At 30.8% G+C, this 27,167-nt stretch overlaps 2 protein-coding genes and 1 pseudogene across 2 annotated transcripts; all 3 read left to right on the top strand.

Moving 5' to 3' along the window:
- Positions 1–5,749: 5,749 nt before the first annotated feature.
- LOC118031994 (ribonuclease 3-like protein 3) lies at positions 5,750–7,664 on the top strand. Its single transcript, XM_035036556.2, has 3 exons — positions 5,750–6,385; positions 7,059–7,205; positions 7,304–7,664. The coding sequence occupies exons 1-3, from the start codon at positions 5,927–5,929 to the stop codon at positions 7,607–7,609; spliced, it is 912 nt and encodes a 303-aa protein (XP_034892447.1). The 5' UTR covers positions 5,750–5,926; the 3' UTR covers positions 7,610–7,664.
- A 4,623-nt stretch (positions 7,665–12,287) lies between these two features.
- On the top strand, positions 12,288–14,884 carry LOC118031999 (uncharacterized; annotated as a pseudogene).
- A 4,849-nt stretch (positions 14,885–19,733) lies between these two features.
- Positions 19,734–25,413, top strand: LOC118031974 (CSC1-like protein At3g21620). The gene is made up of 12 exons (XM_035036521.2): positions 19,734–20,214; positions 20,620–20,996; positions 21,317–21,463; positions 21,707–21,842; positions 22,027–22,128; positions 22,282–22,401; positions 22,578–22,658; positions 22,770–23,110; positions 23,212–23,457; positions 23,855–24,179; positions 24,321–24,554; positions 24,824–25,413. Exons 2-12 carry the CDS (start codon positions 20,683–20,685, stop codon positions 25,079–25,081), a joined length of 2,304 nt encoding a protein of 767 aa, XP_034892412.1. The 5' UTR covers positions 19,734–20,214; positions 20,620–20,682; the 3' UTR covers positions 25,082–25,413.
- Positions 25,414–27,167: the final 1,754 nt, after the last annotated feature.

Raw genomic sequence — 27,167 nt, 5'->3', positions numbered from 1 at the left:
CTTCTTCCAATCTTGCATTGCAAACACAGAAAATAATGGGGCCCATGAACAGTAATTAATGGTATTTTCTTTATCAAATGCTTGGCTCCTGCATTTTGCTTTAAACACAATCTTTACCGCATAAACAAACGGCCTTTTAATTCTTATTCCTCATCCGATTAAGATGTTCTTTCAAATGACAATCCAAATTGAAACACAAACATTGAAACCACGTAGAACTTTTATTATAATTTAAATGAGTAAATAAAGGAACAAAATCAAAGAAATTAAGCTGTGAACAAATAAGATTCCATGGTTAGATTAAAATATAATCAAGGGTAATAAAAATTGCTCTACCAAAACAGTGATTGGACTTTGCAGAAGGAGGTGTTCAATATAGTGACTTGTTATACACGAGGAGTAGTGTATGCTAGTTTATTGACTCAAATTCCACCGCGAAGTCAGACTAATAGTTTAAAATGCAAAAAATATATTAAGAGCACCAATAATATTTTTACTATATTATTAAACCTGACTTAATAAATAAATCTTGAAACCTCGCAACCTATTTGCCTAACTCTCTAACTAAATTAGACGGGATGTAGCCCAAATTAAATTGATTGATTTCATCGGTCTAAGTATAATATTGATGACTGGTAAAAACATGACTTTTTTTTTTAAAAAAAGATGATAACTTTTTTAAGAATATTTTTTTAGACAATGATAGATTGAATCGATTGAAGTCCCTCAATGACCTGTGTCATGGATTTCATTGAGTTTAATAACTTTTTTTTTTAATTATTTGATAAAAAATATATGGTCATAAAATTCAGCACTAATCTAAAAATAAAAACTTATTTAACAGTGATAACCCTATACAAAACAAACAAAAATAAATCATGCAATTTATTTCACAATCAATTCAATATTGAAGAATAAAATCGAGAAAAGAAATTAAAAACAATTAATGACAAAAAAAAAAAACATATCCAGCCAGAAGGGGAACTAGTCAAACATATGAACTAGGTAACTCGGGCTAGCATGCCAACCTATGAATAGAGTTATGGACTTCAATGAGATTATAATTTTTGTTTTTCAAAAATTATTTTTTATTTAACTATATAAAAACAAAAAATAATGATCACAAAATCAAACACCAACCCAATACTGAGATGTTGAAAAAATTAAATTAAAAAGAAAAAAAAGTTCAACTTACTAGATCTGCGTACCAGGTTGTGAACATATTCATGGATTTTATAAAGTTTAATAAATGGATTTTATCTGAAACTATTATTTTTACAATATGAGAAGAAGAAAAAACACCCCAACAAACCCATTTTGGCTTCAAATTATTTTTTTATTAAACCAAAATAATATTAGAAAAACTGAGAGACAAAAGTAGATTAAGATATTTCTTATTATAATAAAGGTCATTTACCTAGTGTGTTTAATGAATTTAGTTATTAAAATCAATTTGAAATAGAAATTGTCACACATATAAGATTTATTGAATAAAATAAAAAGAAAAAACATATTATGCAAGCTTACATTTATTAAAAATATTATAAAAAATAAATATTTTTATTTCTAATCTTTTTTAATATATATAAAATATAAGAAATAACAAATAAATTATATTAATCTCTTCAAAAATCAAACATATCCAATATAATTAAGAAATAATCAGTATTTTAAAATGGATAAATAATAAAAAAAATCCTATATAAGTAAAATTCTAACATTGGTGGCTAGAATAGTAAAAATAACATATTTATCTCTTTAGCCAAGAATCCAGAAATTCTCTCTCTCTTTACTCTCACCCAATAAAGATTAAAAATGATGAAAATAAAGTTTAGTACGAAATTACTTTTCTAGAATTTAAAGAACTGGTCATCTAATACCTAAAAAAAAAAATAAGGGATTCAAATATACTTTTCAAATAAAATTGAAAGGCACTATCTATTTTATCTATTTTTTTACTTTAACTCTTTGTCTTCTAATTCAATCATTTTTTTAAAAATTACAATTGCATGCTAATTTGAAATAATAAGGGTGCAATCATTAAAAAAAAATTAAAAAATTAAATTAAAAAAAAAAAAACAATATCTCAATCTAGAGTAATATATAAAATGATGAAGGGTGCTTATGGAACAGTAAAAGCAAAAACGTCATGCTATTTAGCTTTTTCTGTAATAATTATAATAAAAGAGAATAAAATATATCTTTAGAGTGGCAGTTACCGAGAAATCACAAAACCACGCATGCATTTTATCCCATAATAATTAATTAAAGAATATGAGCCTGCAACTTATATACATCTTTAATTATTTTGAAGATAAAAAAAAATATGGCCACGCATTTTGAAAGAACGCTTTAATTAGTTCAAAAGATACAATAAATAAATAAATGAAGAAGGTTTTATTGCAAATAGCTTGATATTTCAAGGATACATGACATCATTTTCCTTTTCTTTTAACTTGATTACTAGTACTATGGTACAATTTGTGTAACAATATATATAAGTGTGAATAAATTATCTCATCATGGTGAACTAAAATGATAACAATACAAATAATTAAACTTTATTTTTCAGCTCGGATTTTTGTAAAATTAAAGAGGTTTTTTTTTTATTATTATTTCTATGAGTTCATATGATAATGATAACGCTATAGTTATATACTTAATTTATTGACTGCAAATCAAATTTATTAGGAATATAAAAAAATAATATTTAAATTGTCAAATTTTTTTTTAGTATTGTTATTAAATTCAGTACAACAGCTTAAACTTGAAAAATTCTTACTTGACTCTTTTCTTAGCTCGCGTTTTAAATTAAATCATGTAAAAGTTAAAGTAACCTAGTTGGTATGATAAATCCAAATAAATAATAAAAAAAAAAAGAGTCAAGTTTCACCCTAGTTGCAAAACCTTTAACCTAGGTTATGATAAAAAAAAAAAAAATACAAAAGCCAATTCACAATCAACCTAATACTAAAAAATAAAATTCAATATTAAATTATTGCACTAGAAAAAATACCAAAAGGAAACTCCATATTATCTTTATTTTGAAAGAAAATATTGTTTCCTGGTGCAATTAAAGGACTCCCACCACCAGAATTTTTAGATTTATCGACGAAATGTTTTTTCAATATTTATACTCATAGTTCGTCGGCATGAATTTTCCCAACAGGCTTATGAAAAAAATAATCTGTCAAGAAAAATATCATCGGTGATTTGTGATATGTTGATGCATCCGCCAATAATTAATTTATTGATGGATTTACTAACATAAAAGTGTGCAAGAAAAAATTATCTTCTTCATTCCGTTAGTTTCTCCTTTGATAAATATAACATATCACCGACAGAAAAATTGTATGTCATTCCATTGATGATTTTTTTGTTGTCCATCAGTATTTTCTTCAGTAAATTTAACATATAACTGTCAAACATACCATTTATTGTTCTGTCGGTAATTAAACAATGACAATGACATTAATTTATAGTAAATTTTTTTTAACTCTCTAGAATATATCGACAAACTAAGTTCGTCGGTAGCCTCACTAGTAACAATTTTAAAATAGATTTTTTAAAAAAATATATATATAAAAATAGAAAATAATTAAAATAAATTAAATGAATATAAAAACCATATATTTATTAAAAAATTAAAACTTATAAGTTCAAATACATTTAATCTAAAATAGAGGCACTAAAAAAGGAAAAGGGGGAGGAGGCGGCTCTTTACTGGTATCGTAAGGTGAATAAGAAGGAGTAGATATACCACTCATATGTGATCTCATCTTTATTCCTAATTGACGAAGTTTGGTTGTCTTAGTACTAAGTTGTTTATAATCAGCAACATGATGGGTATTCGAGCTTGAACTTTTGATTTAAAATCACCTCAAACTCCAGAGTTTGAGTGCTCGGAACCAATTATGAGCATCCCTCTGTTGAAACACTACAACTTGTCCATTTGTTCTCAGTCATAGTGCTAGAGAGGTCGTACATAAACCTGATTTTTATCGGGTTCATTAGACGATGTTATCTCTAACCACAAATCCAGATTGAGATCTGGATGGGTTATAGGATCATCATTATATCTCTTTTTTTAACCAGGTATTATATGTATCCTGGAAAAAAAAATCAGCAAATTCAAAAAAATAATAACTTAAGAAAAAATAGTTTAAAACCAATAAAAAATGTTGAGCTCGACTATCCATAAGTTGTCGCACCCTTTTAATTTTGGCTATCTTCAATCTGCATGTTTGTTTCCACAAAAAACCTCATTCGAGCTCGGCTTGTGTCCAAGAACTGTAACCTTCAAGAGAAAATTGTTGTTAGTTAAAAATGAATTATATAATTAATAAATGAATAATCAAATTGAAAAAAAAGATTAATTTTTTTTTTATCTTGATTTCAATGTTATCTAATTGTAGCGTGAATAAAAGGATTAAAAATTGAATTAGAACTGGGATGATGACAAATCAAAGTGTTGTTGTGGTTGAATTTATAGTTAGAGGTTGATTTGTGATGAAGTTGGAGGGGGGTTATGTTATTTGTAGTAGAGAAAAATGAAGGAAGAAGAAGAAATAAGGGAGAGAGAAAGGAGGGTCATTTGTCAGGTCATAAATTAAATATTATAGACGGATTTACCGATAAATTTAATCGATAAATTGAAATTCATCAGTAATTATGTATGTAAAAATAATATGTCATCGTATCTTTTGAATTTTTTTTTTCTCATATCTTCCTTTTCAATTGTAATTTCCTTGGTATATACCAAGAGAAAATTTATGTCGGTGTTTACTGAGAGATATTGTGATGACATATTTAGTTGAAAAAATTTATCGTAATTTACCAACAACAATATTTTGTTGATGTCTTTGTTTATATTTGTCAATTTTATAGTAATGTCCACTAATTAAGTTGAATTATTATTATTTTTTATGATAAAAAATATAAAAATTAATTTATAATCAACCTAACAATAAATAATAAAACTCAATAAAAAATTAATATTAAAGAATGAAACTAAAAAAAAATACCAAAAAGAAACTCCATATCATCTGTATTTTGAAAGAAAATATTGCTTCCTGGTGGAATTGAATGCATAATCTCCAACAATCGACCCAACACTCTCATCAACTTATCTACTCCACATAATTATTATCAAAATTACTAAAAAATGTATTTATTTGGTTTACTATTCATTTTAATAGTTAAACCAACCTTACTCTCTTGTACAGATAATATTTGGACTTTTTACATATTTTAAATTATTTTTATGGTTAGAAGCTACTAACCGCCAATATATTATTAGAAGCATGTCTGGACAGGGTGTAAATTATATTTTTAAAAGTTTTACTATTTCTTGTTTAAAATATTTTTTTATATATTTTTAAATTATTTTAATATGCTGATATTAAAAATAATTTTTTAAAAATAAAAAAAATTATTTTAATATATTTTTAAATAAAATATACTTTAAACCGTTAATGTACATGTCTTTTTATATTACTAGGAAAATAACTTTTTTCCTTGTTGACTTTTTTTTTTTTAATGAACATTAATTTATAATAAGTTAAAAAAAAATGCTGCCGCCGCCTTTGTTTTGACCGAAGCACAATCTGGTGGTCTGAGACTCTGAAGGCGCACAAGCATCCTAAAAACTCACCCTATGACGTGCCAGTCGTTTCCCTTTCACCATAAAAGTCAATATTTCCAACTTTTCTTTTCCTATATATTCCCTATCCAAAAACTGGAAAAACCCTAACCATTCCCACCAAATAATAATTAACGACTTGGCCTGTCAAAAGAACTATCTCTTTTTTAACTTTCTTGTTGACAAATTCCCATCAGAGGTTTTTGGCATATATATATATATATACAGAGTCCCAATCTCTTAAGAGTTCTCTGCACTCTTACATAGATCTCTTAAGCTGGCAATATGGAGTCCCAACAAGAAGAATCAGCAGTAGCAGCAGCACTTGACATGATAAAAGTGCTTGAGATAACATCAGAAGGTCACAAGGGGACGAAGGAAAGTTCTGATGATCGGTCAGAGGTTGCTTCTGGGAAACAGACGACGGATTGGTTGACGGATCTTGACGAGGTGGAGGAGATTCTCCACTACAAGTTCAAGAACAAGAAGTTGTTAGAGGAGGCTCTTACACATGCCTCATTCTCCGATCAGGGCTTTTCTTACGAGCGTTTAGAGTACGTTGGTGATTCGGTGCTAAACCTGCTGTTCACAAAAGAACAGTACTTGTTGTACCCGGATTTGCCACCGGGGGCTTTAACCCGACTCAGATCAGCCAACGTAAACACAGAGAAGCTAGCTCGTGTTGCCATCAAACACAAATTGCATCGGTATTTACGGCACAAGATGCCTCTCCTTGAGGAACAAGTAAGTGTATAGCGCACGATAAAGTCTTCTCATCTATTAATTTCTTACAACGTGTTTTTCAGTTTGTTTACTGAGACCGACTTTGAATATGTCAAATACGCTAGAAGTTTCACCCTAGTTGCGTGGCTCTCCATGATTTAATATAAAATCTTTCGTAGCACTTGATGAATATTTAATCTAATTTCAAAAGTCTTCGAGATTGGCAAGTATCTATTTTAATTTTTCTTAGCAGGTAATCATGTTTAGAAAATAAAAAGACAAGTTGGAAGTGCTCTCAAACTTTGTTACGATACCTAAAAAAATCATTTAAAATTATATATATATATATATATATGTATATGTATGTATGTATGTATGTATGTATGTATGCATGATTGAAAATGTAACACCTAACCAATCTTGTAATATTTTTTAATTTTTTTCCTAAAATTTTTCTCCTAGATGCTGTAGATCCCAAGAAATCCCTTGATTTTTATTTTTTATGGAATATATTGCTAAATCACCTTCGTTTTAATCTTAACCCACTAAAGTAATACTTTTGGATTCATCAGTTGTCATTTCTGAAAAGAATTTGGGGCATGTTTGGCAACCGACTTTAATTTTGGGTGGAGCATATGATAATGATTAAAATCAATAGATTTTTCACTTGTTTTGACGAAGACTCACAAAACAGATTCGGGAATTCTCGCAAGCAATCTTGGACTATCCCTTGCACTCTAACGGTCTTGTTGATACACCAAAAGCACTAGCTGACATTGTTGAAGCAGCAATAGGAGCCGTTTTCATCGACAGCAATTTATCCATTGATGTTGTCTGGAAGGTACGTACCTTATTTACCACAGTTCTAGAAAGAAAATCATGATTAACAAGAAGAAAAGAATTACAGAGTTCATCTGCTAACTGTTTGTGTTTGGTTAGATTTTTAAGGATTTGCTGGAGCCCATAATTAGTCAAGAAACACTGAAAGTTCATCCCGTGACAGAGTTGTATGAAGTGTGCCAGAAGCGGAATCTTAAAGTAAAATTTGTAGATTTGTGGAAAGAAAACATGGCTTTTGATGTTTTCATTGATGACCAGTTTGTGGGCAGAGGCATCTATGGTCTTAAGAAAGAAATTGCGCATAATAGAGCAGCGGAGAATGCATTGAACAATATTAGAAAAATATTGAGCGAGAAAGATTGCTCTGATGTTGATGAACATAATATTTATCGTGTAGAAAATTGAATAAAGATCACGTAGACTCATTTGCACTGTTGAAAAACAGTAGTATCACCTTAGTTTTGTCTAGAGTTTCTGCTTGAAGATATCTTTGGAACATGAGAAGAATTGCCATGCATACAAATGATCAGGGAATGTTTAGGGAAGATAAGTTTGTATTTTTCATGAGGAATTGATATGGTTCAGCTTTGTGATATGATCCAAGTAAGGTCAGATTTGGATTTTAACGTAAAAAGCGTAACGGTCCAGGTTTATGATAGCAATTATAATTCTCAATCCAACCGCTGGATCGGGCTAATATTTTATGTGGACTTTCCAGATATGTTTTCCTACCTTGAGTTAAAATTTCAGGTTAATCGGAGTTTGGAAAGGCATCGCAATACTGGTTAACAGAGACTGTACAAATTTTGTTATTTACTTTCATTTGACTTGTGAACTTTCTATTGGTTATGATTTTTTTCCTACAAGGATGTGACAATTGATTTTGGGAATTTTCTAGTTCTATAAGGATCTTTAATGAGCTACAATATAATCTACAAGTGTGATAACGATTCATTAATGTTTCAGAATCCTTTTCTTATAAGGATTTCTTATTCATCCTAGCTACACAAAGAAAGAAGGGCTAGTGGTATTTAATGACAAATTAGTTATTTTTATTATTTTCTTTCATGTTTGGGCTTAATTAAAATTTTGTTTTGAGATAGGGTCCAAGGCTTGTTTGGATAAGGTTATGGGCTTTTCAGTTTAGAGTTTTTGGGTCAGTTTTGTATGGGATCAGTTCAGTCCACAAGGGTAGATCCATTAGGGTTACTTTTAAGAACTATTTAAACACATGTAATCTAAATTTCAGCAACTTTAATGATTATTACTTCTGGATTTTTAGTTTTAACGTGTAAGAGTGATTCTTGTATTTTTCAGTTTTTGAACAAATTGAATTTGACTTATCGAAAATTAACTGGTTTCGTGACATCATTCTATTCATTCAAGTAGTATTGGTGTCTTGGAGTAGGTTTTTATTGTATCACATTACTATCAGACTTATTTCAGCTTTTCAGGATCAGATCTCAATTTTAATTATGGATTGCATGACCAGGTTCGCATAAGGAATGGTGCCTAGAGCAACTCTTCAAGCTTCAAGTGCTTACTAGAACAGTGGCAAGGAATTCTCATGAACTCTTACTGAACTGATAAATGAAGAAGCGCAGTCTCGAATGATGCCGGTGCATGTAAACATTAGTTTCTCGATAGTGGTAGCGAAGCTCGTAAACCAGGTTGGAAGGACAATATTTTCTTATAAAGCTGAAGAACTTTTAGTGATTTTCGCCATGCTCAAATTTCTTTCTTGCATGCATGCTCTTCTGAAAAAACACACACTAACTAGTACTATAAGAGGTAAATTAGGCTAGCTTTTGCTGGGCTTCATAACTTATAAATTGATTCAAAACTTCTTTTATAGAAATTGATTCAGAAATATTTATGATGATACATTTTTGGGCGTGATGTGAAACAGGATAGCTCTTTCTGGGCTTCATAACTTGTAATAAAATGGACATGGAAAGAAAACAGGGTGCCACCGTCCTTCCCTTGAAAACGAAGGTAAAAAAACAGGGGGCAAGATAGACCCAGATCAAGGTTATCAAAATCGCGTTTTGACTCGTAAAATCGTACGATTTTACGAGTCAAAACATATAAAACATGCCAAATCGGGTTTAAAACTCGAAAACCTATAAAATCGGTCAAACTCGTATAAAATCGGTTGAAATCGGAAAAAACGTTAAACACGGACAGATTTCACGATTTCACGTGAAATATAAAGCAGCTGTAGCGCCTCCACCCTTTCCCTTTCCCTTCCCTTTTCACAGTCCCCCCTTTCTCTGTTCCCACTCTCTACTCTTCACTTTTACTAATTCTTTGCCAAATATTTAAGATTTGAAATTCTGAATCTAATTATCTCCAATCTCCACTCTCTCAGTGCCTCTGGTTTTGCTTGGTATCGAGAATAAGGTATGAATTTATTCCTAAGCTTTGTTTTTTCTTTCTCGCCTTCGGTTTTTTCTGTCTGGTTTTTACTCCCTGCATCGTCCACCTGAAATCCTTACGTGGAGAAGAACAAATCATTGTCCCTCCATTTACTGCTTCAACAGTCAAAGGCTTGATGGTTGTAACTTGTAAGCTCACACTGAAGTATTAAAATGGGTTTCTGAAATACTTATAGAGAAGTAGATATGTGGTTTTTTTTTTTTTTTTTTGGATTCTTGGGTTAATTTTAATTGTTCTTTAAGATAATTAGGTCTAATTATAATGAAAATTTTGGAATTGGTGTTTAATAATAGTGGCTGAAGAAAATAAAGAACAACATGATGGAGATTAACCAGTGGTGGGATGAAATTATAATGCCTACAGATGAAGAGCCACTGCATGAAAATCATGAAGAAGATGGTAAAATCATTGAACTAAAGAGCACTAATGCAATCAAGGTACAACCATTTATCTTTAATTTTCCACTCTATTCACTTCCATGAAAATTTTGATCAAAATCAAAGTTAGATTGTAACGTGTTCCATTCTGCCTAGCTATTGTATTGACCTTAACTTTGGGATGAATTTTGTTTCCTAGGATGTATTCAAAATTTTGATGCGTTGATTGTTGATTTGATGGAGAGTGATGCAGTGACAAGTTGTGAAGAATCTGTGACAACAAGAGAACCGGGAATGCTTGATGATGAATTGCAAATGTCTTTGTGACAAAGGCTATCAGATTCTTCTCCTTAGAAGAAACTGTTATTGCAAACTTTGGATTGAATTGAATTGAATTATTCTTGCCTGTTGCTTTGTGTCTATATGGTATGGATTGTGGAATGATGGAATGGTTTTAGGATGTCAGTATATGATGGAATGATGGAATTGATTTTATTAATGGAATGATGGAATGATTTTATGAAAAATTTAATTGTATAGTATATGTATGAATTTTTATTTAAAGCATGAATTTTTTGTTAATGTATTTTAAAATTCTTTATGATTTTATAATTTTACGATTCGTTTTTACGATTCGAATTTGTTTTGTATTTTTCATGTCGTATTAAAATCATGATTTTAACAACCTTGAACCATATCCTTTTGGAGCTTTGAAAACAAGAAGACGGCTTTGGGATTAGAATTCCTGGAGCCACGTCATGGCGGGATTGAAAGAACATTACCTGTATAAAAATAATGTTAAAATCAAAGTAAATTCTTTGATGGTTTTCTTAAACTAGACCCCGGTTAAATCTAAAACCTCCCGTTTATATTTTTTTTTATCTAAATTAAATTTAAAATAAATTTATATAAGAGTTGTTCTACTCTATCTTGATTAATTTGACGAGTTAAGAAAAAATCAGATTAGTAAAAATATGGTTCGATTTTAAAATTATTTTCAAAATGATATCTTTAAAAAAAAAAAAAAACTAAAATAGCAATACATTGAATTAACTTAGGTTAACCCAGGTTAATTTATCAAACAAATGATCTGGGTCATGAACTCTATTGAGTTCAATAACTTTGTTATTTTAAATTATTTTTACTTGATTATATGATAAAATATAATAAATACTTGCAAAACCAAGCACCAACTTAATATTGAGATTTTTTCTAAGACCACAATTATTCCTATAAAAAATAAATTGAAATAAATCATGAAACCTAATTCTTAATAACTATGTTTTTTCTGGAATTATTTTTATTTAATAATATGATTAAAAAAATGCTTAAAAAACCAAACATTAACTCATTGTTGATATGTTATTTTTTTTTAATTACAATAATTATATAAAAAGTAAATTGAAATGAACCGTGAAGCTTAATTTATAATTATTTATTTTTTTAATTATATTTTATTTAATAATATGATAGAAAAAAAAATGATCCCAAAACTAAACACTAACTCAATACCATAATATATTTTTAAATCATGATAATAATATCTAAAGAAAATCAAAATAAATAATAAAATCTAATTTTTAATAAATTCAATATTAAAATAAGTTTTTATTTTTTAAAAAATAAAAAATAAAAACATTTTATTGTTCAGATGATAAGTAACATGTGAGGAGAGGAATAATAATTTTTTGGTATAATGATTTTTCCTCTTTAATTAATCCTTGTTAATTCATTAAATAAATTTTTATATTTGAAATTCTTTTGGAATATTTATTTGAATTTTAAATAAAACTTGTTTATGAAAAATATAAAAGTAAAAATTAATATTATAAAACTCTATTTCAAATATTTTGCATTAATCCTTGTGTTCCTCGTTTAGGTAAGTTATTAATCTTTCATTTCTTTTTTTTTTCTTTCTTTAATCATTCCAAAATTTTAATTTGAAAAGTTTTTTTTAATATATATATATATATATATATATATATATATATATATTCTGAAAAACATTTAACAAATAATTAATAAGAGATATATCTATTTATATTTTCTTTAAAATACCTATATTTTATATCATTTTAAATAAATAAATATTTTTATAATAAAAAATGATTTCTGTATAAAAAGATTTTTAAATTAAAAATAAAATAATAAAATATTAATAATTTAATTTATTTTCACAGTATAATTGAATTATATATTTTAAATAGATTATCATTTAAATTTAAATTTAATTATAAATTGAGTTCAATTTAATTTAGTTCCAAATGAAGTGATAGAAATCATCATAAATCTCGTCATCATCAAAGTCTACATTGGTTTTCATCCCTATTCCATACCGACCATCAATTCAAGAAGAAAAGACAGAGCAACCAAACTTGCAATTGATCCTTAAAATCACTCCAACACATACAGATACAAGGTTGTCTTTCTTGTAGAGAGAGAGAAAGAAGAAGATGGATTTTGAACTGAGAAGAGCGAGAGAGGCGTTAGAGAAAGAACAGAGAGGAAAGAAAGGGCCAAACTTAAACTTGAAAGAGAAAGGAATGCGAAAGAAGAGGCCATAAAACAAAGAGAAGCAATTGAAGCTGTTCATCGATGTCGTAGTCTCGATGCCATTCATGCCCATCTCAAGGTTCTTGCTTGATTTTTTTTAGACCCCTTCTATTGAAATTATTATCATGCTCTCTTTCTTGATATTCTTGTTTAATCTCTCCCTGCTCCCTGTTTTTCGTGAAATTAATTTCAAACAAGATTAACAAATTGATCAACTTTCTGGGATTTTGTTATGTTAATTAAGATTGATTATTTTCTTGTTTCTTTTGACCTTTGAGCCTATGTGAGCAGCAACATGCATTGTCTGGCCTTGAACTTTTGTGGCATGTGAATTGCATCTGTGCTGCTGTCAAATGCTATATCTGTTTCGTTGCGGTCCGGAGGGAACTATAGATGATCAAAAGTGGGAAAATGAAACGTTAGTGTCTTGATTTTATAGCAGGAATTGAATTTGACTGACATTATGGCAACGTTTGTATTGGAGATATCTCAGTTACCTACCTGTTTTCTTCTATTTCTGCAACAATTATCCATCTAGTTTGCACTCGTATGACGGTATCGGCAGTTTGTTGAGGATTTGAATGCGCTTAGCATTACTTATCTGTTGTTGAAAAGTTTCTTTCAAACATCATCATAATCGAATTAACTAAAAAGCTACTCTCTAACCCAATTCGCCTCAATGTTGCAAGGAACTTCCAACGTTTCATCATCAATTATAGAAACAGAAAGTTCTTGACTGCTTAGTGGTCACCAGTTTCTGCATTTGGTCTCAAAATGAAACGAATTTTTTTTTAACATAATTATGGAATCTTGCTTGACATAATTGATGGACATGAGTCGCATGATATTGTTACTAATTACATATGTATGGAAGTGCTGGAGGAGATTCCCGTGTCTTTTTTTTCTGTTTCCTAATTTATTATTTTTTTCCAGATTAGAATGTTGATGGCCTTTTTGATGCTTACAATAAGTTGGATTTCTCTGCAGGTTGATGAGCAAATGCTAGAAAATTTGCTTGGAGGGAGAGGAATAGTATTTCCTAGCATCCTAGAAGCTGTCTCTTTTCAGGGTAGTGGAGATAAGATTAAAATACCACCTTCTTGCTTCACAGAATTGTCTGATCAAGGTGCATTTGATAAAGGAACATTGTATTTCCAATTATCAGTGATTCATCAAGAAGGATCTTCAGAGATGATTAACGCTGACTCAAAGCAGTTGACGACCCACTCAAGTGTTCTTGAATTTACAGAAGAGGAAGGTTCAGGAGGGCTCCCTCATGTATGGAGTAACCTCTTTCCCCTAGATTCTCCAAAGGCTCCTTTGATTGAGGTTCGGTATGTATGGCTGCCTAAAGGAACTTATGCAAAGCTTGAACCAGATGTCTTTGGGTTTTCTAACTTACCCAATCACAAGGCTGTCCTTGAAACAAGCCTCCAGCAGCACATGAAAGTGTTCCACAAGTCACTTCAATGCCCGTGTGGAGTGGTTCTTGAAAAGGAACAGATGGTAAGCTATACAAATCTTGCTTGTTCTTCCCTTCTTAAGATACTTCATTGGCTTATTTGACTGTCCGATTTTATGTAAATTCGCATCATCAATCAAGGGGGTATCATAGCCAGTTGGTTACCAAAGGCACATAAAACAGCTGATTGGTTGTCAAAGATAAAATAAAACATGAACCCATGCTTGGATGATTTGTGACTATTTTCCCAAGGTTCCTCAAGAAACCAAGGAAGCTTTTAAAGGGTTGTATCTCTCCAGCATGAAATCATGAGCATGATTACTTATTTACTTCTACATTTCTTAGCAATGTCGTATTCATTAGGTCATTTGGCCATGTCAGGTACAACACCAGGCTTCAATCTCTCCTCACCGTCTTCTTATTACATGCTGGTTTTGTGGTGACATGGTTCAATCTGGGACTTTGGCTACGGATGTGTGTTATCGATTGAGTGGATTAACTGAGAATGAGGGTGTTTGTGGATCTAAAACCGCCCCACGCGACGCTCCTGCTGGCGGTCTGTGATGATGAAGGAGATGGACATTCACCAAATTGCTGTTCGTCAAAGAAGTTGATGCCCTACACTGCTACACAAGTCATCTGTGCAAGGGGCTGTCCACACCATATATTTGTTTTTCGTAAATGTTCACGTGGAGCTGTCTTTTTGACACAGAATTTGTCTGTATGTACAGTTTGCATCTTTGAAATTTGGCATCTAAAGTGGCCTGACCTCTCAATTCTAATTAAATTAAATAATACGTTTAAAAAACGTGGAGAAAATACAGTAGCTTTCCACACTTTTTAACTCCTTTTAACTTTTTCTATTATTAATATATTATATTATAATTATAATTATAATATTATATTATATTATATTATAACATATACTAACTGTTTTCTTTTTTTTTTAAATAATTTTTTTTTATTTTTAATATTTTTTTTATTTAGGTATTAGATTTTCATGATATTGATCTCAAGTTTAATGGCTTAAATTGGTTTGGCGGATTAACCTGAAATTGTTTTTTTCTATTTAATTAATTTTTTTCATTTAGTGTAGTTCGTTAATATTACATTTCTTTCTATTTAATTATTAGACTTTCATGATACGTATCCTGGGCTTGACGGGGTTAACTTGGTTTGATGGGTTAACCCAGTTAATTCTGGGTAAACTCGTCAATTTTTTTTTTCTATTTAGTTATCAAACTTTCATGACGCGGATCCCAGATTTGATGGCTTAACCTGGTTTGATTAGTTAACCCGGAATTGTTTTTCTTTTTAATTAATTTTTTTTCATTTAGTTTAGTTTGTTAATGTTAAATTTCTTTCTATTTAATTATTAGACTTTCATATATGTATCTCGGGCTTGACGAGTTAACCCAGTTAATTCTGGGTAAACCCGTCAATTTTTTTTTTATTTAGTTATCAAACTTTCATGACACGAATCTTAGGTTTTAAGAGTTAACCCAATTAACTCAATTTTTTTTTCTTCATTAGTTTTTTTTCTTCCTATTAGTTTTTTTTCTTTGTTTTTTTAATTAATCTATTTAATTATCATACTTTTATGACACGACCTTATAGTCAGACTCATATCCAATATTCTTGAGTTCGGTATTGTAGTCAGGCTCACTTAAACTTAGGTCATACAAGTTTAATATTATTATTAATATTATAAATATTACTTTTAGGTTAGACGTTATAGCCAAATCCAAAACTCTTAGGTACAGCTTTGTAGAAAAACTTGACACTTTTAAATTTTAAGTTTTTTTAATATTTTTTATATAAAAAAATAACTTGCGGCATCGCACGGTCATGTAACTAGTATTCTTGAAAAGCCGTGCACACAATATGATGCGATATCCTAGATAACTTGCCTAGCACGCACATGAAACCTTGGTCCCTGATCGGGCATCCGATACTTAGATTTAATTAGCCTCACAATTCTGTGTTTTAGGTGCGATTGCACCTTGCATCTTGGGTTTTGAAAACTTTACACCATGCACCTACAATTCATAGGGTTATTACGCCTTTTTCTTCTATTAAAAATTATATTATAAAATACCAAGACTAGACTATTCTTCTTCTTCTTCTAATTTTTTAGTTAACAAAACCTAATTGTGCTTAAAATGGAACATTGCATTGAGTCTTCACAATGCTTATAAATTATTATGATAAATAAGTTTTTTTATATTTTAACAAGTGAAACGATTAAAATGCAGTAGAAACAAAAGTTTTAAAACTGGTGTGGAGGGAGTTTTCTGTATTTTACAATAATTTTTTCATTATTATTTAGTTAGTTGGAAGTTAATGTGTTTGAATAAATATAAAATATAAATAAAAAAGGAAGGTGTTTGCTTTATATGATTTAATTGGGTTATTGAATAATGAAATTAAAAAGAAATTAATTAAAAATGAATATAAAAAATCACCCGAGTCAACCGAACAAATCGTTGACTTGAATTATAAGATCAAAATAACCTCATAGAACATAAACTGAAATAAATTATAAAGTTAAATTTTCAATCAATCAATCAAATATTGAATGATGAAAATAAATAAATAAAAAAGCGATTCAACTAAAAACAAGACAAAAAATGCCCGAGGCAACTAGTCTAACTCGCAACTTGGCTATAAGATTGTGATACCTTATAGAAAGTTAATATTTATTTTTTTTATATAAAACTCAATTTTTAATCAACCCAATATTGAAGGATTAAATTGAATAAATAATCAAATAGAAGAAGGATAAAAAAAATGACTTGGATCAACCCGAGTCAACCCACCAAATCCAGGTCAAGAGATCATAATAACTTTATAGAAAACAAATAAAAAAAAGTTATAAAGTCCAATTCAAAATAATTTAATATTGAAGGATAAAATTAAAAAAATAAATATTTAATAAAAAAAACTCGATTCAACATGACTAGCTTACAAAACTATCGACCTAAATCATAAGATTATAATAACTATATAGAAATAAAATAAAAATAAAATTATGAAGCTCAATTATTAATTAATCTGATGTTGAATAATGAGGTCGAGAAAAAAATGAACTAAATAGATAACAAAAAAATAACACAAATCAATACGATTAACTTTTAAAACTCACGATTTGGATTATGAGACCAAGATAACTCTATAAAATAAATATGAAGTTGAATACCTAGTAAAACCAATGTTAGATGATGTATTTTTTTTTTTAATAAGAAACCTGAGTTTGAAATTTTAAAATAAAAATCCTCAAAACTTTTTAAGGACTAAAAAAAAAAAAAAACCTTGGGCATGTGATGGAAAAAAGAGCAATCTTTCGAGATTTTCTTTTCTTGGAAAGGAATCCAGTTGATGATGGATTAAACTGCCAGACGCTGCTTTACAAAACAATAGTTATACAATCATTTATATGTTATCAAAGGAAACACTATAGATATGATTACAAAGCTATTTCTTTAGAACTTGACACAAGAGATCCACATAATATCAAACCTTTTTCTCCTTTTCTTGCAAAGCAATTTAATTTTTTCAAGAGTTTTTTTCAGGCACAATGGGAAATTAAAATCCAATAAGACCCATCATCTATCCATGGAAGTAGAGTGCTTTAATGACCCACTCCCGACTCCTAAACAAATTTGCTAGGAGCTAAAAGTTCAGGATGATTATTTTTAGTTTGGTTTAGTTTTTACCTATAAAAATAACTAAATTAAAATTTTATAAAATATAAAAAAACTTGAAATCGAACCAAAACCAGTTCAAACCGACCTATTTTGATTCGGTTTAGTTATTTTATATTAAAAACCAAAACCCAACTCATCAAACAGTTTAGTTTTGGTTCAATTTGGTTACTTTATATTAAAAATAAAAAACTATAATATTTTTGAGAGGTTTTTTTTTTTGGACTTTTTAATAGGCTTGGTTTAATTTTTTTTTGTTTTTTTTAATATATATTTTAATATTTTAATTGGTTTTTTTTATATAATTTAGTTTGTTTAGTTATTTTTTTTTTATTTTTTTAATTTAATAATTTTTTTTTATTTTTTTACTTATCCCTACTAAAAAAAAAAACCGGACCCCTACATTTCAGGAAATACCATCATCAATGGTTTCTAGTATTCAAGAAGCGTTATTTTATGGTGAAGAACTCGTCTTACCGGAAGGAATTATTCTGTATGCAGTCAAAGGTTCCATAATAATATGGCTAACTATTGATTAATTACACTGAAATTCCATGAAAGATTTCTTGAACAATTTATTCGAACATTTTAGTAATTCGTGAGAATCTTAAACCCAATATCATACAAATAAAAATACTAAATCAAAGAAAAAAAAAAGGTAAATAAAATATTCTATCAATAAAGTAGATATTCCATACCAAATCAGTTTTTTTTATATATATATATATATAATGTTTCCTTATACATAAAAATCATATATTAAATTAGAGTATGACTTTGATATTGTTTCCATAACTCTCACACCACCGACATATAAATTTACTATTATTTTCTTAAATTGATAACCAGGAAAAAAAAAGTTATTGTTAGGATAGAACCAAGCAAATAAAATCTTATAAAAAGAAACACTTCGACGGAGTTTCAATGGAAGTTTTTAAAAGTTTATTTTTTATTATTTTAAATTATTAATTTTTGATAATTTTAATATGCTAATATTAAAAATAAAATTAAAAAAATAAAAAATATTTTAAAAAATAATTATTACCATGTTTTCAAACATATTCTTTATAAGCTTAGAGTCTATTTGGTAATGTGTTTTAATTTATTTTTTAAATTATTTTTATTTTAAAAAATATTAAATTAGTAGGTTTTGAACATGAGAGAGAGATGATAAAAATATAATTTATCATGAGTGCCCGCAAATTTAAGGTCTGAACTTGAAAGGCCGTTTAAAACATGATTTGCATTGTCTTGTCTTGGCATGTGACCTTACGATTAAAGAAAAGAAAAGAAATGATATCATTTTGACTCTTTACCCACCAATTTTCTTTCTATTTCTCACCTTTTTCAAATTACGGACAGAAAACAAAAGGAATTAATTATATCATCTAAATTACGGACACAAAGAAAAAAGTTCATTACGATTTTATCCCTGTGGTGTAATGAAGTTATTGTAGAATTGGGTTTTCAAATAGATTTTTATTTACATAAAATTCAAATTTTAATATATTTTTAGATAGTTTTGATGAAATAAAAAAATAAAAAAAAATATAATTTTAATATAATTCTATTTTTTTTAAATAATAATTATTATATTTTTAAACATGGCTTTCATTGATTGATTGAAATGATGTTTGGTGGGTTCATTTTTTATTTGAAATTTCTATACTGTTGTTCTAATATTTCTCATGTAAGATATTTAAATTTGAATAGCAAAAAAAGATTTAAAAAAAAACAATTAAAATGAGTAATCTCAACGGTCCATTAACATAAAAACAACAAAGGCACTATATGCTATAAATGTGTTCAAAACCATAAATACCAGTAAATAATTTCGGTATCAATTAATTAATGGATAATTTATTATTAACTTTGAAAAACAAACATACCATGCATGGCTAGGAAGGAGTAGCCGTTATACATCCATCGCTATCACCTGCCTAATCTTTAATCACCTAACCTCCAAAAGCCCAGTCGGCAACGGCAGTGCCACCCCCACTTTTCCCATCCTGTTCCACCTTCAAAAAAAGAAAGAAAAAAGCAGTAGAAAATTAGCCTAGACGACACTTTTTGTATTTTGTAACGTCAAAAAGAGAGTTTAAGACAAGACACCTCCTCGGCTCCTCCTCCTCTGTTCCTCCCTCTCTTTTATACCATCTCCCACACAGGCACAGACACAGGCACAGACATTGAGCGCGCGTCTGTTTCTTCCACATATATATATAAGGAAAACGAAAAGAGAAGGAGAAGAAAGTGCAATGACAGTGATAATACTCTTACATTAGCTTTTTGGACGATCAAGACAAGTAGGCAACCAGATGATGATATACACAAAACTGGGAGAGAGAAGGAACCACTAATACTATTACTGGTTCAAGACTTTGTAAAGTACGTACGTTTCTTCTGTTTCCCTCTTGCATTGCTCACTCAAACGCGAACGTTTTCTCGTTTCCACAGCGCTGCAGTGTTTCAAAGGTAACCAACCACAAGTTTGGATCCTTAGAAACATACACTAGTTTGCTTTGATTTCTTTACTGTGCTGCTGGTAAGCTTCTGTACTGCAGTGTGATTTTTTATATATTTAATTTTAGGGGTGTGTGTTTGGTTGCTGAGAAATTAAGTAGGGATGGAAGAAGGAGAGATAGGAGTTTTTACTGGAAATTTCGTGTTAGTGTTTGCTATTGTCTGGCATATGGGGGATGAAAATTCTGAAAATTCAGGACTTTGTAAGCCCCTTGATTTTGAGATTCCAGATAATTGTCGGTGGCTTGATTTTCATGTGACTGAAGACCTTGTTTCCTCCCTTTTACTCCGATTTTAATTTGTACATTGATTTGCCGCAATGAATTTGAACACTAAAAAGGTTGTCCTTTGATGCAGGGATCGGAAGATAAACTATAGGCTGTTTCACGTGAAGTGGATAGAGAGACAGACAGAAAACAAATGGCGACACTGAGTGATATAGGAGTAGCAGCAGCTATCAACATTCTCACTGCGTTTGCTTTCTTCTTCGCATTTGCAATTCTCCGGATTCAACCAGTCAATGATAGGGTCTACTTTCCCAAATGGTATATCAAGGGGTTAAGGAGCAGTCCTTTCGGCACCGGTGCCTTTGTTGGCAAGGTTGTCAATTTGGACTTCAGGTCATATGTGAGGTTTCTCAACTGGATGCCTGCGGCGTTACATATGCCGGAACCTGAGCTCATTGACCATGCTGGATTGGACTCTGCTGTTTACTTGAGGATTTACCTGATAGGGTATGATCTGATTGTTATTTTATTCAATTTTTGTTATGCGTTTATGTGGTCTAATTTCGATTGAAATTGGTATTTTGATGTCTTGAAATGTCTCTCTCAAGTCGCTTCACCTAACCTTGAAAATGTTCACATATACTCATGTGTCACTGTTCATCAGTCAAAGCCAGAGTGCTCTTAGGAGGTTTGGTAGGTTTACTCTGATTTTATGAATGATGCTGCCCCAATCACGAACTGTTAGTCCACCCTTTCACATATTGTTGACTTGTATAGCCTTTATTCTCAAAGAATCACTCTTCCTTTTTATTTCCTCTTAAATGCAGGCTTAAGATTTTTGTTCCTATTGCATTCCTGACCTTCACTATCCTGGTGCCAGTTAACTGGACAAATAGCACTTTGGAGCGTTCTAATTTGACTTACAGTGATTTAGATAAGCTCTCTATTTCAAATATACCCACAGGATCAAACAGGTATGCAGCACCTCTTGCCAATTCGTTTTGTTATCTTTTCTGCTTTTAAATCAAGTTTTTAAAATATTTTTAGTCTAATGTTGAGCAGTTCTTTAACAATTGCGAACTGTCTGCAATATATATGAGAGCTAGTCCGATTTTTCACTTAACTTTCAATAATGAAATTTACTGTATTTGTTTCTTCAATAGAATTTCTTGCTCGCAGAGTAGGTTTGACTTCTCAACGTAAAATTTTGGTTGCAGATTCTGGACCCATTTGGTGATGGCCTATGCCTCTACCTTTTGGACATGCTATGTGCTAAAAAAGGAGTATGAGATAGTGGCTAAAATGAGGTTGCATTTTCTTGCATCAGAAAAACGACGTCCTGATCAATTTACAGTAAGAGCAATTCTGCTAATGCTATTTCTTTAAAGCACTACATAGATGCATGCCGCAACCATGCTTTGATTGACACATGGATGCATATTCTTCCAGAAAAGATAAATTAATGATCTCCTTTGAGCACTCTTAGTAACTCTTTTCTTCCAGTTCCTCATTGGTGAAGTAATGTACTTTGGTACAGGTACTGGTTAGAAATGTGCCACCAGATGCTGACGAATCGGTTAGTGAACTCGTGGAGCACTTTTTCCTAGTCAACCATCCTAATGATTATCTCACTTACCAGGTTTGATCTCTTATTTGATACCAAACGGGAAAAACATTTTCATGAAATATCTTTCTTCAATCTCTTCTGTCACCTATTTTGGCCCAAAAAGCTGTTCTGGGTAGGTAAATCATGTTATGATTCTTTCCCCTTGTTTTTAACATTTTCTTGCAGGTTGTCTACAATGCTAATCAACTTTCTCACCTAGTCCACGAGAAGAAAAAGATGAAGAACTGGCTTGACTATTATCAAATCAAATATTCAAGAAACAAATCCAGAATGCCCTCCCGCAAGGTATTCATTGCTGATGACATCCTATTGAAGTCATCAGTTTTTGGTTTTTTTACCTGGTTTTTATGCCTTTCCAGATGTAGTGCTTCTACACTCAATTTACAGGACTATGTATAAGAAAATGTTCTTCAGATTCTAATCACTAACATGTAGTGCCAAATTTATTTTTCATTGAGCAGACTGGTTTTCTTGGCCTTTTCGGGACGAGGGTGGATGCAATTGATCACTATACATCTGAGATTGAGAGACTGTCCAGAGAAGTAAGTGGTACTTCACAATTAACTTCATGTAAATAATATGAACTTAGTTGAGGTAGTCAGCCTTGATGCAAGCAATTAACCATATGTTCTTTCAAAATTAATAATGGCTAGATCTCCTTGGAGAGAGACGAGATTGTAAACAATCCCAAGGCAATCATGCCAGCAGCATTTGTATCCTTCAAAACCCGATGGGGAGCTGCTGTTTGTGCACAAACACAACAAACCAGAAATCCAGCTATGTGGTTGACTGAGTGGGCTCCTGAACCCCGTGATGTATACTGGGACAACCTCGCAATTCCATTTGTTTCACTGGCGCTAAGAAGGCTCGTTATCGCTGTCGCGTTTTTCTTCCTTACTTTCTTCTTTATGGTTCCCATTGCATTTGTACAGTCCCTTGCAAACATTGAAGGAATTGAGAAAGCACTCCCGTTCCTGAAACCTATAATTGAAATGTGAGTGTCTTCTTCTCAGGGTTGACCTTATTCTTATTAGATATACCTGTGTTCATCATTTGTTTGCTCACAGCTGCATGACATTTTATTATTTCGTGCAGGAAAGTGATAAAGTCATTCATTCAAGGTTTCCTTCCTGGAATTGCTTTGAAGATTTTTCTTATTTTTCTACCCTCCATATTGATGCTAATGTCTAAATTTGAGGGATTCATTAGCCTATCAGGCCTAGAGAGGAGATCCGCGGCTAGATATTACATCTTCCAGTTCATTAATGTATTTCTCGGAAGCATAATCACCGGAACTGCATTTCAACAACTGGATAATTTTATCCACCAGTCTGCAACTGAGTATGTTGTTCTCATATTCTCAATGTTTCCAATTTATTAGCCTATGCAGCACTCTCGAAATTGTTCTTTCGATGCAGCTCGACATCTGTTTGTGAGTGCTTTGTGCATTAGCTGCTGGTGTTACAAAAGATCACTTATAAAGCTTGATTCACTACCTTTTTCGCGTTAAATTTTTAGTTCTGCTGTTTGTTTTGTGTTTGATTGTTTTAGCCATGCATGCAAGAGGATTTTATGTAATCCCATGTTGTGTAAGTAGAAATTGGACCTTCTGAAGTGTATGTGGTGAGCTTTTAGAAGATGCTTAAAACTTTTGCTTCATACATTTCTTGCAATTCAATCAGTCCATAATTACCTACGAGTTTTATTTCTACTCAACACTTTAATCCAATGTTTGCAGAATACCAAAGACAATCGGAGTATCCATACCTATGAAAGCAACTTTCTTCATAACTTACATCATGGTTGATGGGTGGGCTGGCGTTGCTGGGGAGATTTTAAGATTGAAACCCTTGATAATCTATCACCTGAAAATGTTTTTCTTGGTGAAGACCGAAAAGGATATGGAAGAGGCGATGGATCCAGGAACTCTTGGTTTCAACACAGGGGAACCACAAATACAACTTTATTTCTTACTTGGCCTCGTTTATGCAGTGGTGTCGCCCATCCTACTTCCTTTCATTATAGTATTCTTTGCCCTCGCATTTGTTGTGTATCGTCATCAGGTAAAAACCTAAATCACATCCAGAATTGTCATTCAAACTACAGTTATGCAAGTGTTGTGTTTCTGCAGTATGCATTTCAAGAACTACATTATTGGATTGTGGGGATCCTCACTGAAAATAGATTGCTGTGTGAAATTGTAGATTATAAATGTTTACAATCAGGAGTATGAGAGTGCTGCAGCATTCTGGCCTGATGTCCATGGACGCATCATAGTTGCAGTAATTGTCTCACAGCTGCTGCTAATGGGATTGTTGAGCACAAAAGAAGCGGCTCAGTCAACACCGTTGCTCATTACACTCCCAGTATTGACAATATGGTTCCATTTGTTCTGCAAAGGACGTTATGAACCTGCTTTTGTTAGATATCCATTGGAGGTAATATAGCATGCTTGGTTCATCTTCTCTCTTTTGTTTTTCCTTTTTCTCCTTTCCAGATTTCCTGAAACAGAATAATACAACCAGTTTCTGTTGTATAAATCTCAAAAATTCTCTTGGCATGTTTTGCAATCTGCCAAGAGAATTTTCTCTGTGTGAGCACTTACCATCTTTATTTCAGTGTTCTTGTATCGTCATCGTTTGGTGTTAATTTCCCCGGCTTGAATAATCTCATCTTCACCTTTTCTGCCATTACCATTGTTTTGCAGGAAGCAATGATGAAAGATACATTGGAACGCGCCAGAGAGCCCAACCTGAACTTGAAAAGCTTCCTTCAAAACGCTTACATCCACCCAGTTTTCAAAGGCGAAGACGATAGTGACAGCGATGAAGCGCCTGAAGAGTTTGAGAAAGAACCTGATCTGGTCCCAACAAAGCGCCAGTCTCGAAGGAATACACCATTGCCAAGTAAACATGGCTCCGCTGCATCCTCCCAGCCTGAAGCTCAGGATTATCCACTACTTTGAAACTCGTGTGTAAATGCGAGTCCTTGGAAAATTAAACCGGCTGAGCTCAGAAGAGATTGTACATGGGATAGTAGGCTAAGAAGACAGAGTGAGCCGTGCAGAAGAACACAACTGGGAAATAGGAACAACTAGAGAGAGAGAGATGTTGAGAAAATTTTAGTTTCTACGTCTGGTTTATATTAGGTTGGCTTTAGTTTGATGGAAAAAACAGCTAAAAGGTTGAGCAGAATAATTTGTTCATGCATTTTTCATTATTTTGCTTATTCCTAGTAGGAATATTTGTTGAACAATAGTTGAAAACACTACTAAAGTACACTCAGTTTCCTATTCAACACTCTTAATTCTACATTAAATTATCTATATGAGATTACACCTATAACTATTATAATTTAATAAATATTCGAATTAACTAGTCCAACGTAAATCTTTTTTTATTTACACTAAAATCTTAATTAATATTTAACAATTCATATCTTAAATTAAAAGTTTTTAAACATTTAGTTTAGCAATGAGGGGCTATCCTCTATCCAGGGTTTTCATGTAGAAATGATGGTTTTACATCTAAAATAGACAATGAATTTTGAGCCATCAAACAATGAACAATCTTATTGTATCATCCCTGGCACTTGGAGCAAAAACTTTTTGCAATAGACATTGTACTCTTGTTGTATTTTTGCTCATAATCTTTCAGCTACCAAGCATATTTTATATTTGTCAACTTCATTGCTCTTTTTTAATTTTGTCTTGTAGACCGAATTTACACCAATGATCTTTTGTTCTTTTATAAACTACATCAACTCTCAAATATTATTTTTCTTAATGAACATCAATTTCATCATTTATAGCATTTTACTATTTTGTTTCTTTAACAATATTTTTGAAAGTTATAAAACCATATTCTAAACATAAAGCGAAATGAGTAAGTGAATCAGTCTATTATTACTCAATCATGTAGGCCTTTTTCTAACTTGTTATGATATTTGATTATGAAATGTGATTTAATCATTTACTTGTTATAGTGCTTTATCCATAGGCTTCTTTTTTTTTTCTCTCCATCATTCTCACCATTTAAATTCTTTAGAATATTTTGTTTAATGTAATCATTGCTCCAAGTTCAAAATTAGCCTCATAAAATATAACATTACAACTAATAATATTTTTATTGGTGTTAGGATTATATAGTTTATAAACTTTTGAATAATCACTAATAGCAATAAAAATGCATTTTCTCTCTTGTCATCAAGCTTTTTCCTCTTTCGATCCGGAATATGAGCAATGCACCCAAAACTCCTAAGATTATCAATCGTCGATCTTCATCTACTCCAAATTTCCTCTAGTGTCTTATCTTGAACGACAAGTTTGAAACTTCTATTCAAAACATGAATGCTTTGATTTACTACTTCAAGCCAATAAGATTTTGGTAGGCCACTCTTTGTTAAAATATTTGGCATCATATCCATAATAGTGTAATTCTTCCTTGCATAAACACTATTTTGTTACGGAGTATTGACTATGATAAGTTGCCTTTTGATTCCATAGGTTTTACAAGAATTTGCAAATTCTTGTGAGTTATACTCTCCACCACGATATGTTCAAAAAACTTTTTTTGGTTGGCTAGCTTCATTTTTAACAAGTGCTTTATACCTCTTAAAAGACTTCAAAAGCTTTAGATTTTTCTTGCAAAAATAAACCTAAATTTCCTTACTATAATCATCAAAAAAGTGATTATATATCTTTTATCTCTATTAGAAAATGAAGTTATTAGCCCACAAATATCGGAATGAACAAGCTCTAATGTTTATTAAGAATAAATTCTTCAAAAACCTAAGGAGTTGAAATTTTAGAAATACATGTCACCATATTTTTTTGATGTAGAATTCTCAATCTGCTCAAATTAAGATGTCCACAGTGAAAATGTCATAACCATACTTCCTTATTTAATCTCATAAAAAAATATATAAATGAGTAATATTTTAAAAATACAAAGGAAACAATTAATTCACCATCATGTTAACTTAGTAATTAAGCCCAATTTGTCAACTTCAATTCTACGTACTCTTTTTTATTTATATAAATCTATACCCAT

Source organism: Populus alba, chromosome 2 (assembly GCF_005239225.2).
Source record: "Populus alba chromosome 2, ASM523922v2, whole genome shotgun sequence".
NCBI lineage: Eukaryota > Viridiplantae > Streptophyta > Magnoliopsida > Malpighiales > Salicaceae > Populus > Populus alba.
This window is presented reverse-complemented; position numbering and strand designations above follow the sequence as displayed.

Excerpts from the sequence above, each read along its gene's own strand:
- LOC118031994 (XM_035036556.2), top strand. The coding sequence starts at position 5,927 with ATGGAGTCCCAACAAGAAGAATCAGCAGTAGCAGCAGCACTTGACATG. Across the intron at positions 6,386-7,058 it reads TGCCTCTCCTTGAGGAACAA|ATTCGGGAATTCTCGCAAGC; the intron begins GTAAGTGTATAG and ends CTCACAAAACAG. Across the intron at positions 7,206-7,303 it reads CCATTGATGTTGTCTGGAAG|ATTTTTAAGGATTTGCTGGA; the intron begins GTACGTACCTTA and ends GTGTTTGGTTAG.
- LOC118031974 (XM_035036521.2), top strand. The coding sequence starts at position 20,683 with ATGGCGACACTGAGTGATATAGGAGTAGCAGCAGCTATCAACATTCTC. Across the intron at positions 20,997-21,316 it reads TTGAGGATTTACCTGATAGG|GCTTAAGATTTTTGTTCCTA; the intron begins GTATGATCTGAT and ends TCTTAAATGCAG. Across the intron at positions 21,464-21,706 it reads ATACCCACAGGATCAAACAG|ATTCTGGACCCATTTGGTGA; the intron begins GTATGCAGCACC and ends TTTTGGTTGCAG.